Source organism: Dothidotthia symphoricarpi, assembly GCF_010015815.1.
Source record: "Dothidotthia symphoricarpi CBS 119687 unplaced genomic scaffold P153scaffold_7, whole genome shotgun sequence".
In the NCBI taxonomy this organism is placed as follows: domain Eukaryota; kingdom Fungi; phylum Ascomycota; class Dothideomycetes; order Pleosporales; family Dothidotthiaceae; genus Dothidotthia; species Dothidotthia symphoricarpi.
Window position 1 is genome coordinate 1,087,341 of NW_022985014.1, and position 15,164 is coordinate 1,102,504.

General features: G+C 50.0%; 7 protein-coding genes across 7 annotated transcripts; 4 read left to right on the top strand and 3 right to left on the bottom strand.

The window, feature by feature from the left end:
* Positions 1 to 1,991: 1,991 nt before the first annotated feature.
* Positions 1,992 to 4,748, top strand: P153DRAFT_430328 (alpha/beta-hydrolase; the record flags this gene model as incomplete). The annotated part of the gene is made up of 3 exons (XM_033672831.1): positions 1,992 to 2,266; positions 2,322 to 2,513; positions 2,564 to 4,748. Exons 2-3 carry the CDS (start codon positions 2,422 to 2,424, stop codon positions 4,746 to 4,748), a joined length of 2,277 nt encoding a protein of 758 aa, XP_033525463.1. The 5' UTR covers positions 1,992 to 2,266; positions 2,322 to 2,421.
* Positions 4,749 to 4,997: 249 nt separating this feature from the next.
* On the bottom strand, positions 4,998 to 5,758 carry P153DRAFT_288008 (AhpC/TSA family protein-like protein; the record flags this gene model as incomplete). Its single annotated transcript, XM_033663580.1, has 5 exons — positions 4,998 to 5,033; positions 5,088 to 5,163; positions 5,223 to 5,293; positions 5,361 to 5,631; positions 5,709 to 5,758. The coding sequence occupies 5 exons, from the start codon at positions 5,756 to 5,758 to the stop codon at positions 4,998 to 5,000; spliced, it is 504 nt and encodes a 167-aa protein (XP_033525464.1).
* A 481-nt stretch (positions 5,759 to 6,239) lies between these two features.
* On the bottom strand, positions 6,240 to 7,289 carry P153DRAFT_210628 (uncharacterized protein). The gene is made up of 3 exons (XM_033662560.1): positions 7,213 to 7,289; positions 6,818 to 7,163; positions 6,240 to 6,768 (listed from the first exon to the last, which is right to left on the bottom strand). The coding sequence occupies exons 1-3, from the start codon at positions 7,225 to 7,227 to the stop codon at positions 6,722 to 6,724; spliced, it is 408 nt and encodes a 135-aa protein (XP_033525465.1). The 5' UTR covers positions 7,228 to 7,289; the 3' UTR covers positions 6,240 to 6,721.
* A 115-nt stretch (positions 7,290 to 7,404) lies between these two features.
* On the top strand, positions 7,405 to 8,796 carry P153DRAFT_395471 (pre-rRNA-processing protein-like protein ipi1). The gene is made up of 3 exons (XM_033671405.1): positions 7,405 to 7,591; positions 7,643 to 7,715; positions 7,766 to 8,796. The coding sequence occupies exons 1-3, from the start codon at positions 7,544 to 7,546 to the stop codon at positions 8,674 to 8,676; spliced, it is 1,032 nt and encodes a 343-aa protein (XP_033525466.1). The 5' UTR covers positions 7,405 to 7,543; the 3' UTR covers positions 8,677 to 8,796.
* Positions 8,797 to 8,972: 176 nt separating this feature from the next.
* On the top strand, positions 8,973 to 11,922 carry P153DRAFT_430331 (uncharacterized protein). Its single transcript, XM_033672832.1, has 5 exons — positions 8,973 to 9,219; positions 9,268 to 9,330; positions 9,383 to 9,418; positions 9,474 to 9,642; positions 9,690 to 11,922. Exons 1-5 carry the CDS (start codon positions 9,018 to 9,020, stop codon positions 11,746 to 11,748), a joined length of 2,529 nt encoding a protein of 842 aa, XP_033525467.1. The 5' UTR covers positions 8,973 to 9,017; the 3' UTR covers positions 11,749 to 11,922.
* Positions 11,923 to 12,053: 131 nt separating this feature from the next.
* Positions 12,054 to 13,609, top strand: P153DRAFT_365685 (oxidoreductase-like protein). Its single transcript, XM_033667873.1, has 2 exons — positions 12,054 to 12,568; positions 12,639 to 13,609. The coding sequence occupies exons 1-2, from the start codon at positions 12,499 to 12,501 to the stop codon at positions 13,502 to 13,504; spliced, it is 936 nt and encodes a 311-aa protein (XP_033525468.1). The 5' UTR covers positions 12,054 to 12,498; the 3' UTR covers positions 13,505 to 13,609.
* On the bottom strand, positions 13,560 to 15,031 carry P153DRAFT_365686 (FMN-dependent alpha-hydroxy acid dehydrogenase-like protein). The gene has a single exon (XM_033667874.1). It carries the CDS (start codon positions 14,929 to 14,931, stop codon positions 13,594 to 13,596), a length of 1,338 nt encoding a protein of 445 aa, XP_033525469.1. The 5' UTR covers positions 14,932 to 15,031; the 3' UTR covers positions 13,560 to 13,593.
* Between the last annotated feature and the right edge of the window lie 133 nt (positions 15,032 to 15,164).

A 15,164-nucleotide genomic window follows, 5' to 3' on the forward strand; every position in this document is an offset into this window, starting at 1 on the left:
CTAAAGTAGCTAAGAAATATAGTATTAACTAATCTATATTATTCTAAAGGTATTATAGGGTAACTATAATATATAATAAATATATAATTAATAGCTAAAATCTTAACCCTATATAAGAGTATAAGCTTTTACAGTATATTAATAGGCTTTATAAGAGAGGTTTACTACCTATAAAAGAGATAATTTAGAATTTTATATTAGAGATAGCTAGTAAACTAGTAAGAAAATACTAGGTTAATTACTATATTATATACTATAGTATTTACCTAATTTTATATTAGATAACTAGGATTAACGCTAATTACTATAAAGCTAATTTTACCTTTAAATATACCTTATACTTTAAGTAACTATACTATAAAATTAAGCAGTATAGTATTAAGCTATATTATATATATAATATAAATAAAAAGGGCTTTCTTATTAAAGTACTTTTAAGAATAAAGAGGATCTTTAGTAAAAACTAATATAAATATAAAGAGATTAAGGTAGTACTCTAGAATAGTAATAAAGAGTAAATTACGTTATTAGTATATATTTATACTAATAAATTAGCTCTTACTCTAGTACTTATCTATTAGGCTACCTCTAGAAATATTTAGGATACTTAGTTATAAGATTTTAATTCTTTTATTTATTAAGCTTTCTTTACTTTATTACTTACTAGATAGATAAGTAATATTATAGGCCTAGCCTAGCTTAAATAAGTATTTAATTAGGAAACTTAAAAGAAGGCCTAATACTTATATTAGCTGCTTATTATTAATAGCTATAGCTCTTATATTACTATAGATTTTATTAAGTACTATAATAAAAACAAGATTCTACTTACAGTACTCCTACCTTACTTAACCTATATACTCTAGCCCCTTAATATAGTTATATTTAAGCCTCTATTAATAGCTTATTTAGCTAAGCTTTTAAACTTTATAAATAAGTACTAAAGACTCTTATTTATTACTAAGTATAACTTCTTCTAGCTTTTTTATTATACCTAGAATAGCTTATTTAAGCCTTAAACTATCTAAAAGGCCTTTAGCGCTACTAGTATCTTACTTATAAATCCTAATATAATCCTTTATAAATTCTAGTTAAATAACCTCTACTTATTATTAAGCTCCTTTATAAGCTTAGTTTTAAGTACCTTAAACTAAAGAAAGATTAAAAGACTTCTAAAGGAGGTAGTAATTAATATAAGCTTAAATTAAACTTAGTAACTTAGTTAAACTATCTATATAATTTTAGTTTAAAAAATACTTTTAGAGTATAAAAATAGTTAGCTTAAAAAGGCTCTCCTAAATAAAAAGAAACGTAGGCAGTATAGTAAGGTATTACTACTCTAGCTACTAGCTTAATATAATAAAGAAGCTATTTTTTAGTCTCCTTTAAAGGTTACTACTGCCTATAATTACTAAAAGTAAAAGGACTTTAAATAAAAGTAGTTATAATACTAAAAGAGTAAGGTAATTAAGCTTTAAGATAAATAGAAGTAACTTAAGGCAAATCTTCTTAAAGAGAGGCATTAGAATTAGGTAATAGTAAAGAAGGTAAAGGTTATAAAAAAGGCTAAAAAATAAGCTTAATAAAAAGAGGAAAAGCTTATATATTAGGCTAATAAATAATTTTAAAAAGATATTAAACTATCCTAAAAAGGTAAGAAGTAAAGCCTTAAGCTTATAAAAGCTCTAGCTATTAATTTAGTAGTTAAAAATAGGGTAGGTATATTAGTTAATAATAAGCTAACTTTTCTGCCCTAGTCCTGCTACAGCTGTAAAATTAACCTCCTAGGCTAATTTAAATAGTATAAAATAATAACAGTACTTTATTAATTACTACCTTAAAAAATCTTATAATAATTATATTTGTATGTAGTGTTATAGCTTTAAAAGTATAGCTTAAAAAATGGTGTTCCGCGTGCACGAGCTGATGGCGTGCACGGGCTGATAAAACACGTTATTTATCGTACTTCAACTTCAAACTCTCCAAAAACACAAACCCTCCCCACAACAAACATCCCCCACAGCCTCGCCCCCACAAGCCAAGCCAAACACACGTCCGTGCACTCGACTACCCGCTAGCCCACCCCGGATCCCCAAACGTGCAATAAAGCCGACCCGAAAAAGCATGTCATGCGCTTTCACATGGGCCGCCTGCGGCTGTCACATGCGAGTGGTCCGCCCACACCCCAACCACGCGGGCGAGGAATGGGTAGGAGCTTGAGGGATGGATGGCGTAGACATGTTTGGGATTGGGGATTACTTTGCTTGTACTACTACTACTCATCAGCCTTCTCGTCAGCTCGTCAGCTTATATCTTCACAGGATTGTAGAGCTTATAAGCTCATACATTCGCAAGATCGTCAACTCGCCAGCTCGCATACTCGGGAATGACGGCGCAAAAAGACAGTAGCAGCGCTCCAAGATGATAGACCACGTGCTGGGTCGGCCGTCGGTGCAGTTCCGCAAGATCCAGGTGCTGGCCGTGGTGTCGTTTTGGTCCTTTTATCTCTACCGGCACGTCATGGCCTGCCAACAGCATGAATACATGTACTGACAAGACACAGCGGCGACCGCCATGGCCCCCCGATCCTTCGCCGCATCTCGACGTTGCTCTCCAAGAAGCTCACGGCGTGGCAGTCGCTGCTCATGACGCTCCTCTACCTCTACATTGCACGCAACTTCGGCAAGCTCGTCGGCCTCGAGTGCCCCGAACCGCTTGCCAATCTGTACTCGCGCTCGTACTTCCGCGCTACGTGGGTCACGACGGCGCTGGACGCGGGCTTCTGGTCGGCTATGAAGATCAAGCGCAAGGGTACTAGGGACCTCCTCAGCGTCGTCTTCAGTATCTACTACCTCATCTGTGCCGAGCAGGCCGATGAGAAGGTCAGGAAGATCCGGGCCACGCTGACAGTCGACCATCTGCGCGTCGCCTGGAATAAAGGCACCACGCCGTACCTGGGCGCCTTGACGAGCCTGATGCGGCCCCGGCTGATGTGGTATCCGCCGCGCAAGATCAGGATCCCGCGTCCGCGCGAGAGCTCGTACAAGGAGCCTGTGATTGCGTGGCTGTACTTCAACGGCCCCATCAGTGCGCTGAAGAAACACGACAAGGTCGTCTTGGATATCCCCGGCGGAGGCTTCGTGGCTATGGATCCGAGGAACCACGACGACAAGCTTATGGGCTGGGCGGGCAAGACGGGCCTCCCTGTGCTGAGTCTGGACTACAGAAAGGCGCCTGAGTTTCCATATCCGTATGCGTTGAATGAGTGCTACGATGTGTACCACTCCATCGTTGCGACGAGGGGAAGGTGCATGGGTCTTTCGGGGGAACAAGAGCCTAGGATTCTGGTCTCTGGAGACTCTGCGGGAGGGAATCTCGCCGTGGGCATGGTGCTTATGATCCTGCAGAGTGGATCGACGGCGACGCGCAGATGGCAGGGTGAACTCGAGCTGCCGCCCCCAATCGGCTGTATCCTGGTCTATCCAGCGCTGGACATGAACATTGGGAACTGGATGACCGACGAGCAAATGGCCCTCATCCGCGACCGAAGAGTGCGCAAGACCAACCGACCCATCCTACGCCACAAGAGCGACGACTACCGCCACCTCGCCCCAAACACACCAGGCGTGTCCGACAACTCGGACAGCGAGGATGAGAAACCCAGAAAGACACGCCCAGCCGACAGCCCAAAGCCCATGAGCGAACGCGTCCTCACTTCCCCACAGACAGCTATCAAGCTCTCCTCCGCACACACGGGAATCGACACCCACGCCCTCCCTCCCATCAACACCAGCATAGCCCAAAACAGCACCATCTCCCAAACCCCCGACGTCCTCACCCCCGTGGCAAACAGCACCGCAGCCCCCAACACCACCACCACCACCACCGCCGCCGCCGCACCCCCCGCAACAGCCATAAAAACGCGCCTCGCAACCTCCAGCATGATATCCTACTTCAACGACCGCATCCTCACCCCCGAAATGATGCGCGCCATGATCATCCTCTACGTCGGCCCACACATAAAACCCGACTTCAGCACAGACTTCCTCCTCTCGCCCTGCCTCGCGCCCGAATCCCTCCTCACGCGCTTCCCGCGCACCTGGATGCTCACCGGCGAGCGCGACCCGCTCGTCGACGACACACTCATCTTCGCCGGCCGCTTGCGCCAGGCTAAGCGCGCTGCGTGGCTGACGGGCAAGGAGCTGGGGCTTGAGTGGGCGCGCGGCGAGTTCCGCGAGGAGAGCGTCGTTAGCGTCGATTTGATTCCTGGGATTAGCCATGGGTTTTTGCAGTTCGTGGGCGTGTTTCCCGAGGGCTGGAAGTATATCTTCCGTTGTGCGAAGTGGATTGGTGAGGCGTTTGAGCGGGATGAGGCGGGTGAGGCGGTTACGCCGCGCCCGAGGGGGAGGGGTCGGGATGGGGGGGATTACTTTGGGTCTGGGGCTACGGTCGGGTTGGCGGAGGCGGTTGGTGGGTTGAGAGAGGGGAGGGCGAGGCATCATTATCGGTCGGGCACGGCGAGCTCGGCGGAGGAGGATCGGCCGTTGGAGATGACTGTTCTGAGGGGGAAGGCGAATGGGGGTGGGAATGGGAGGGTGAATGGGTCGGCGAGGGTGCGTAGGAGTGATGGGCGGAGGGGCAGGAGGAAGTCGTTGGTTAGTCTGGCGAGTGAGGATGATTTGCTGGGGAGGAGGATGAAGGGGCTCACTGGGGGGTTGGGGGGTGAGGGTCTGTTGAATGAGGTGTAGGTGCATTGTTAGCAGGGCTGGATTCGCATTTACAATCGCATTGTGGTTGGGTTGGTGGACTTCCATACCATTCATATCAATACGGCACATGTATGTCGCTGGGAGTGTGCGTGCACCGTGTCAAGGAGGTTAGGTACTCATACACACTTCAACGCCAATATATGCTTGCGACATTTCATCGTTTTATTTCATTCCGTAGTTCTCACATCTACGACATCCCAGAGATTCCACACACACCGCATTGCACATCTACAACTTGGCGAGGACGGACTCGGCACCGGAGACCTGCAAGCGAGTCAGTTCATGCTGGCCATGCTGCAGAGAGGGGAGGGTACATACCGTGACCTGCGACGGGTTGGACTCGTTCTCAGCGTAGGTGAGCTTTCCGTTATCGAAGACCATAGCCCAGCGACCGCTGTGAAGAAAGGTCAATTTATTTCCACCACGCCATTCAACAGAAATGGAGCAACATACTTGCGATCCCCCATTCCAGCAGCCCAGCCATGATTCTTCGAGAAGAAAGACTTGGTATCACTAAGGAAGAGCTGTATCGCATCGCACCAAGTCAGCCATCACCACGTCCCCCATCTCCCAAGGAACAAAAGAACTCACGATATCATCCCCCTTAACGCCATTAACCTTTCCCCACGCATTCATAACCCAGCTATCATTACTCGCGATAACAGCAACAAGGTCAACGCCCTTGCTCTTCAGCTCGCTGAACTTCTCAATGTACGGCGGTAGGTGGAATGCCTGGCAGCCCGGGGTAAAGGCGCCGGGCACGCTGACGACGACGACTTTTTTGTTCGCCCATTCTTTGCTTGCGTCGTATTCTTGGGGGCGGCCGCAGGCTGTGGGGTCGGCGTCGGTGATGGGCGCCCATCTAGGAGGGGGGGAGGGGGGTTAGTTGGTGTTTTGTTGTGGTGCAGGGTTGGGGCGTGGAGATGGTGGGGTACGCACTCGAACTTTACGCCTTCGGGCAGAGAGTCACCGACTTTGAGGGGAGCCATGTTGATTGATTGATTGATTGGAGGTGTGTGGGTGTTGAATTGGGGGGTTGAGAGAAGCGTGGGAGGAGATGTTTGGTGTTGAGGCAGTGTTTGGAGGGGCAGTCTTTGTTAAGCTCGAGCTTTCGGTCCGCAGTGACGAATGCGCGGGTTCCAGATGCAGGGTCCTTGACAAATAGGTGGGAGCTGCCCCACCATCACGGTGCTCTCGCTTTGTGAGTGTGTTGGCACGCTGCTGGATTAGGATGCTTTAGTACGTCCTTCCAGCTTGGGATAGTTCAGAGCAGGGTTATGTGGGTAAGGCTAGACTTCTCGGCGTTTGGGAACTCTGTGAGTATGGTGGGTGTACCAGAAACAAGCTCAATGTTTGACAAGTCTTGCTCCAAAGCCCAAGTGTATTGCTAATTTTGGTTCAATCGAGCTGTAGCTCGCCGAATACACACAATGAGCTCGGGATTATTTCGACGACAAAACTCATTCGTCTCTAACCGTCGATAGTTGCGACGGGGAGCAAAGTGTTGTCTCCACCCTTTACAGGAAGCAGTATACGCGCCGAGATTAGGAGGCCCTTGTCCGCCGAACGAATATCTCAACCCATGAGTATTTGGCCTCTCCCTGATAACACGTTCGAGATCAGACTATCTGACCAAGAAACGGAGAGACCAGATCACTTGTCTCTGCAATGAGCTTTCCGCAGCTGCCTCTTACAAGACAGCAACCCAATCTATGCATCTCCACACAGACATTCCTTTCGGCGCATTCCGGATTGTTCTCGCAAGAACTTCCATAACAAGATGCAATTGCCAACATATGTAGGTCGGTTGTTTCGAGAAAGTCCAACGTCATCGAAACCAGAATGAGCGGAAGCTTTTGGTCAAGAAATTGAATTATCTAATTTTGAGGTGTGGGGTATCATAGTGTTGAAGGAAGACGAGCTCAGTATATCTCATGCGTACGGTGACTTTCTCATGCCGGTGGAGTATCGTGTATGGCGACGAGAATGAACTTGGAATCTGTCTCTGTCAGCTAAAGCCATTTATTTATAAATGCACTGCAACATACCTGGTATTATGACGAGCTCCTTCTTCTTCGTCCGTAACCTCAGAAGCTTGACTTCATCCTCCTTATCTAGCCCATCCAACAAGTCTCCTGCTGAGTTCAAGAATGACCACACCATGCTTGCAACATCTTCTGCGCTTTGTAGGCCGCCCTCTTTTCTTGTGTTTGCGTAGTTGTCCGCGTTCGCTTCACCCGAGGCTGGAAGGGTGCTGTTGGGATTTGCCTCGGAGATCTTCGAGATCAGACCTGATGTGCGGACTATTGCCCCAGTATCGCGCGACAGTATGAGGGTGCTTTGCACGCCGGGTTTCTGGCTGAGTCTTGTGAGGAGGGACAGCGTTTCGTCAGACTGCGGGTTGTTAGTTTTGCGCGTCAATTATAATGAGGCTTATTCTCACAGAGTGCTGAGCCATGTTGGGGAAAAGTGGTTAGAATATAGAACGCGCGCGTCGAGCTGCGCAAACCGATATTTACGTTGATCGTTGATGGGCATCCGCAGCATCGCCGCGGCGAGTTTCGCCAAGCAGGGTCGAAAGCTACCCATTCCCTCTCCGGCTAGACTCATCTTGCAGATCTTCAATTTTCCTCATCATGAACGTTCGCATAGTCGCATACAAGTCACATCCGTGACTGACCAATGTAGTTGTTGCTTGCAGCATTCATGCTTCCGACGACTGCCGTCCTAACAACACGCCGAAAAACACATCTTGATTGTGGCTGAGGAACATCATGACTTCCAGCTCCAAGAAAAAGAAGGAGAAGAAAAAGGACTTTCAGGTGAGATAAGAACCGAAAACCGCATCGTTTCGTTGTACTGATGCTGCGCAGAAAGTTAAGTTGAGGGTCGGAAAAGGTGCGCCCAAAGCTGCCAACAGCACAAGCACGAGTTTCAGAGCCAAATGTAAGTTTGTCTAAGAACACGCTGCGTACATATCACTCACATGATCACAGCAATCGCTTTGAAACAACAGGCGCTCTCTACAACTGCTCCGACAACAGAAGCGCAATGTGCACATCACCTTGGACTACTTAATCACAAATCGGACACACAGCGAAAGGAATCTCTCGCCTACTTGACTACAGCAATCATCAGCAATCCTCCCGGAACTCCACTACCCCAGCCAGCATCCGTCATCATTCCTACGGTCCAGCGACTTATCCTTGACGGCTCAAAGGGCGTACGTGAGCAACTTCTCAAGCTTCTGCGCAGCCTGCCCAAGGTAGATGTCGCAGGCCATGCAGACCAGCTCTTGCTCCACACCAGAGCTGGTATGACGCACTTGGCCACCGAAATCCGAACCTTCGCCCTCGACGTTCTCGAATGGCTGCTTGAAGTCGCGGGTGATGAGGTTGTCAGTTGCGCCGGAGGCTGGGTCAAGATGTTGAAATGTTTCCTCAGTCTGCTTGGCTGGCAGAGCGAGGCCGCAAGTAAATGGTCGACTCCGGGGTCACTTGTCAAATCAACAGCGACATCCGGCTCCAAGCTGCAGGTCAAGCAGATTTCCGCGTTAGCTATGTTTCTCCGGATTGGACTCTATCACGCCCAGGCGGTGGCTTCGGTAGTGCTAAGCGACAGCGATTTTCCGCTCTGGCAGACCCAGCACCACGTACTGTCGGAACGCTCAAACGTCTATGCGCATCTAAACCTTTTTGGTGCAACAAGAGACGAGGAGGCGGAGATGTACGAGGATCGCGAAGATCGGCAAAGAGTGTTTCACAACAGGGCGGAAGCCGCAGTTATTGCAGGGTTAGAGCAGGCTACCAAAGGTGGCGGAGAAATGGGTCGTGCAGGCGCACAATTGCGCAAGGCTGTTAGAGAGGGCATGGCGGACTTTCACCGAGAAGATGTTGCAGCTCCTTGAAAACTTGATTGAAACCACAACGATAGATGAATATTTGTTTGCATATAGGGAAATGATGTAAAGACATACATAGCTTAGATTACGAGCCTAGATGTAATTCTAATCAAGTCAAGTGACAGGGTAATTGTTTGTCACTCCCTATAATCTGGTTGCCAAGACACTAGTGTGGTATTTGTTTGTCTCTTTCCAGGGGCCAGCACTTTTTGTTGCCTGTCCTAGCTGTTCTTTTCAACCTTACTAAGTAGGCTGAGAACTAGATTTGCTTACATAATACACACAAACTCACGCAGACCCATCTAGGTATAGCTACTGCTTGGCCAATTATCTACTCTCACCTCTGCATGCCTGACATGGATCTTAGCCAGGTGCATAGTGGCTTTCCTACACAAACACAACACGGCAATTTTAACACACTCCAGATACACGTCAAGGATGAGTTCAACGGTAATGATTTCCTCGAAGGTACAGAGAACGGCACATACAGGCCACGGCCGCAACTGCCAAAGCCATTCGTCTTGATGCGAAGCCTTCAGCATCTCATGAGTAGGTGTGTAATATCTTAGGAAAATGACTCGACGCTGACAAGACTAGATGGACTCAACAATGGAACCATCGATGTCGACCCGGAGTATCAGCGTGAGGTCGTGTGGACTGGTAAGAGCAAGACACATATGTCAATTGACAAAAGGCTGACCACAAAATATAGCGGAGCGAATGACAGGCCTTGTCGATTCGCTAATGGGTGAGCAACTCTGCCTATCACTTTCAACCCAATACTCAATACTTAGGTTTCGCAGAAAACTTCTATATTCCACCTATCATTCTCAACAAGAAGCCGGAAGTTGTTCAAAATGGCGGCCCGCCTACAGCATCGTTCATCTGTGTGGACGGGAAACAGCGTCTGTCCTCGGTGCTGGCATTCATCAAAGGCATAATACCATGTCACGACCATCGTGGAGAGAAGTGGTAAGTCGATGACCAATCGACACATGCAGCAAATCTCACATGCACAGGTGGTTCGGTGACCAGTCGATAAGTCGGCGCAAAAACATCCTCTCTGAAGCGATGCAAAAGCAGTTCCTCGAGAAGGAGCTCGTCTCTTTCGAGTTCACCAATCTGTCCTCTGAGCAAGAAGAAGATCTCTTCGCAAGAGTTCAAATGGGTGTTCAACTGAGCGTTGCGGAAAAGATGCGTGCGCAATCTGGACCATGGCAAGAGCTGGCAAGGCTTTTCGTGGACGATTTTCCGAGCATATACTCGTTGATGAAAGAGCGAGCGCGCGCAAAGGACTTTCAGCTCACGTTGTCCTGCTTCAGCCAGATTGTCGAAGTCATGCATCCAACTGCAGCAAACGGAGTACCTATCCTAAAAACGAATCACTCCCATCTGCCGAAGCTACTAAGTAACAAGGGGGCCGTAGATGACGGTCTCAAATCTCACCTTGCCAATGTTTGGAACACGTTCAAGGATCTCATCAATGAAGACTCGAATACGTTCACCAACGAAAACAAGACTTTGACAGGTGTACAAACCTTCGCACCTGTAGAAATGGTAGCGGTAACGGTCCTCATATCAACGTACTCCGAAACACGGAACAACCAGCTGCTCATCGGCGACATCCAAGCACTGCGGAACGCTCTTCGTGTGCACTTTACAGATCTGCGCCTCAACATCGCAACCTGGAAGTTCGTCTGGGACTTCATCCACGATCTAGAAGCTATCCGAGGTGCGGTAGATGGAAGCACCGTCAACCCTGATCAACGGTCGATGCCCACTCCTGGTAGTTCTCCAGCGGTTCCAAGCGCTTTGGGAGTACCAGCTGAACCGACACAAAAGCGAAGACGGCCGGTGGCGAAGAACGTGCCATGGGCTGTTCAGCCAAGTCAACAGCCAGCCACAACTAAGAGTGAGGAGGTACCACCTGCTCCTCCGTCGAGAGTACGTCCAGCCAAGCGACGGCGAGTTGATCCCGACCTTGCAGACGGCGAGGTCTCGGGGACATTGACAGATGCTGAATTCTCCGGCACATCTGGGAATCAATCGGCAGGCTCTGCGCACACGGTTTCTTCAAAGGCTACGCAAGCTAAATCCCAAGCCGAGAGAATGAACGATTCAGTTTCAACACCTCCGATGGTTCCATGGCCAGCTCCTGCTAACCAAACTCTTGTGTGGCGAAACCCCTACGAGCCAAATGCAAGACAGTCGCAACAAAAAGGTGCCGTAATAACACCCACCGAAGCTCGACAAAAGCGTGTGTCGGAACTGAACAGTTATCGAGCACCAATCGCTCCACTAGGTTCTTCAAGACCTTCTGCTCCAACTGCTCCAACAAGCTCTTCTACATCTCCCATTTCGACCGCCAGGAGGGGTTCCACTATATCTCCTTTCCCGATGTGGCCAGAACCTTCTCCTACGACGCCAGTGGCATTACAATCACAATCAAAAGCCACGAAAACTCCCAATTTCAGGGTTTCCACCACACCTCAGGCACGGAAATCAAACAATACCTCACCCAACACGCGGACTGCCCTAGGCGCGTTTACACCCGCCCATGCTGACGAACAGTGGGAAGGCGTCACTAAATCTGTATCGCCTGAACAGCGGCCCCTACCATCTTTGACAGTCCAACCACCCATATTTGGGCTCACATCTCGGTCATCTGCGAAGGCGCCTCTTTCTGGACCAGCTTCAACCGCGCCGCCCACCAGAACAGCTTCTCGCACCGCTCCCAAAGTCGGACCTTCGCAGCCGTTACCAACCCAAAAAGCACGCAGAACGCCTTCCACAAAACCGAAACCGGCACATCCGACTCTGCCGCAGTACGATGGTGCAATTGACCTCACGGACGATGGCGCTATTGATCTCACGAGCGATACCGAGCAGGAACGTCAGAGCCTTTTGACGTCGTTCAAGCCACGATCTGCTGCGGGAGCTCAGGGGAAAGATACAGTTAATCGGGAGACATCGAAGACGCAAGCGTTGGGAAAACAGACTGTGGATGTGGATGTGGATGTGGAGAATCAAGATACGAATCCCACCTCGAGGGAGAGAAAATTCAAGAGGCGGGGCTGAATTTATCAAGATTTTAGTATGGTGAAGGTTTAACTGGGGCTGTATGAGATGTATGAATGCTGCTCTGGTATTGTTCATGTTGTTTAGAGCTTGCGTTGGTGTAGGGTGTTTTCCAGCGAGTACTTGCTCCAACGGCGTTAGATGCCTTGATTCATAGATACCACTCATCAATTCACAAAAGTAATGTCTTCTATGACCTTTCTTGGTTATTCACATCTCCTCAATAGCGCACATGCTGGATCCTTGAAGAACAAAATGTAAGCACTAGCCCGCTAAAGGGCGTAAAACTTGTCGCACAACATCTTGGTACATCTGACACCTCGTCTTCTCACACATCGTCGTCGTCCCCTTCATCCTCACCTTCAACGCTCGGAGCGTTCTCTGCTCGGTCGGTCAAACATGTGCCCTTCGATGACGTCATGAGACAGATGCTCTCTCGGCACGGACATAGAGGGCGTCATTCAACTCATGAGTTATCGGTGGCTCTGAGGGGCAGTTGCATTTATCGAATCACGACTTTGCGAGGAAGAGAAGGCCAGACTTTCGCGTTCTACGTCCGTACGATGCGGCGAGATGTGGTGCCGTACCGGGGGCTAGCTGCCGCTTTTTACAAGGATCCGCCTAGTGAACGAAAGCTATCGACTGGAGCTTGTGGGGATATATATTGAACCAAACTCTCGAAGCTGTTGAGCTATTACAGCTATCCTTACAATCTTCAAAGTCATCGCATCTGATACTACAGAATCCAACATGGGCGTGTCGTTTAATCCTGAGAAGGATATTGGGAGCTTGGAGGGCAAGGTGATTATTGTCACTGGCGGTACGTCGTCCCCCTCACGATTCGTCTGATCAATCGCTATGGAGAAGATGAAGCTGACACGCAATCACAGGCAACGCAGGCCTGGGCAAAGCAACAGTCTCCTACCTCGCCTCCCACAACCCCGCCAAAATCTACCTCGCCGCCCGCACTGCCTCCAAAGCCGCCTCCGCGATAAAAGACATCCGCGCCTCGGTGCCCAATGCCTGCGAAATCGAGCACCTGCAGCTCGACCTCACGAGCTTCTCCTCCATCGCCGAAGCGGCCGCCGTCTTCCAAAAGCAGGAGTCACGTCTCGACCTGCTCATCAACAACGCCGGCGTCATGGCCAACCCCTTCGACACGACAAAGGAAGGCTACGAGATCCAATTCGGCACAAACCACATGGGCCACGCCCTCTTCACAAAGCTGCTCCTACCCACACTCCTCGCCACAGCCGAGAAGCCCGGCACAGACGTCCGCATCGTAAACCTCAGCAGCGAAGGCCACAACCTTGCCGCCTCCCAGGGCCTCCTCTTCGACAACGCCGCCCTCGAGCAACAGGGCACGTGGCGCCGCTACGGCAACTCGAAGCTCAGCAACGTGCTGTTTACGCGCGAGCTCGCCGACCGCTACCCGCAGATCACATCCGTGTCTCTGCACCCTGGCGTCATCTTCACAGACCTGTATGTCAACATGCGCGCGAATATTCTGCTGAAAATCGGGCTTTTCCTCGCCGGCTTCTTGGCCCCGTTTCTGCCGGGCTTTTACAAGGATTCAGAGGGTGGTGCGCTGAATACGGCGTGGTGTGCGACGACGAGTAAGGAGAATCTGGTTAATGGCGCGTACTATAAACCGGTGGGTGTGAAAAGTGCGGGGAGCAAGTTTGCGCAAGATGCGGGTATGCAGAAGAAATTGGCGGAGTTTACGGATGCGGAGTTGGCGAAACATGGGTATTGAGTGTGGGGGGAATGAATGATCAAAGCATCTACTTCACGATGATATATGGTTCATAATTTCGAATCAGAAAGTGTTCATATCAACTACAATCATAACTTCGCCAACTGCTGAATAACCCTCAAATCATCCCGGCTAATCTCCGCTATACTCTTCTTCCCCATATTCGCCAGACTATTATCAATATCGCACAAAACGCACTTAAGCACGTGTTCCACGCCCTCCTGCCCCCCCATCGCCAGCCCATAGATATACGGTCTCCCGAGCAGCACAGCCTTAGCGCCCAGGGCAATAGCCTTGAGAACATCCGAGCCCGTCCGTATCCCGCTATCGAACAGGATCGTCAGCCCAGAGCTCTTCACAATATCATCAGCGCCGATTTCCGCCAGAGCGTCGAGCGAACCAATGGCCCCGTCGAGCTGTCTCCCCCCGTGGTTGGACACGACGATGCCGTCCACGCCGTGGTCGATAGCCTTGCGCGCGTCCTCGACCGTCTGGATGCCCTTCAGCACAATAGGCCCGTCCCAGTACTTGCGCAGGGTCTGGATGTCGTTCCAGTCGCGGTAGTTGCCCGCGGCCCAGAGGCTGGTGAAGAGCAAGCTCTTCTGGATCGTGCTGGCGTTTGCGAGGACCTTTGCTGCGCCGCCGATACTTCCCGGGCGCTTGAGCAGCTGCCAGAGTTCGGACAGCTTCTCGCTTGCGCTCCGGGTGTCGTCGGCTTTCATCTTTTCGTACAGTTGCTGGAAGACCGGGTCGCTGAAGCCGATTTGGCAGCCCTGTCCGAATAGGAAGGGCAGGTAGGACTCATCTAGGTCGTTGGGCCGCCAGCCCATGATGAATGTGTCGAGGGTGACGACGAGCGTGGTGAAGCCATTCGCTTTTGCACGTGCTAGTAAGCTTGCTGTGAATTCTTCGGCTTGGGGTTTGGGCCAGTAGAGTTGGTACCAGCGGTCGCCGTCGCCGTTTGCCTTTGCGACTTGCTCGATTGAGCGGGTCGCTGCCGTAGAGAGAATCATAGGGACCTTGACAGCGGCGCATGCCCGCGCCGTTGCCTCCTCGCCTTCTGGATGCATAATCTCCTGCACGCCGATGGGGGCGACGAGCAGCGGGCTCGCATACTTTTTGCCGAAGATCTCTACAGATGTGTCTCGGCGTGTGACGTTAGCTAGCATGGTCGGACGCAGGCGGTAATGCTCAAAGGCTGAGAGGTTGGCGGCATATGTCGATTCGCTGCTGGCGGCGCCGCGCACATAGAAGAAGTTGGGTGAGGGGACATTCTCGCGAGCAGCTGCTTCCCAGGCGGCGGGTTTTGTGGAGTATTTTGGCTTGCTGAATTTCCCGTATATTTCTCTTTGGAACTGGGCGTACGAGTCTGGATCCGGTTCGTTGAGGTGAGCTTCTGCTGTGATCACGTTGGGTTTGTCGGCCATTGTCAAGGATGACGTGATGTTTCAGAGACGCGTTTGCGGTACAGCAAGAACGTTGAGTTTGGATTCGAATTCTTTATCTGCGTCGCAAACAGTATGCTTCTACACGGTGGCTACCTGTCTTTGAGTTGTAAACAGCGCGTTGATCGAGGAATGGCGACGTGTGATGTGGAGCTGGACAAGGGGCTGGTGAGATGCCGAGGCTTCTGCTCATTGGCGTGAGTGCTCTCAACCAT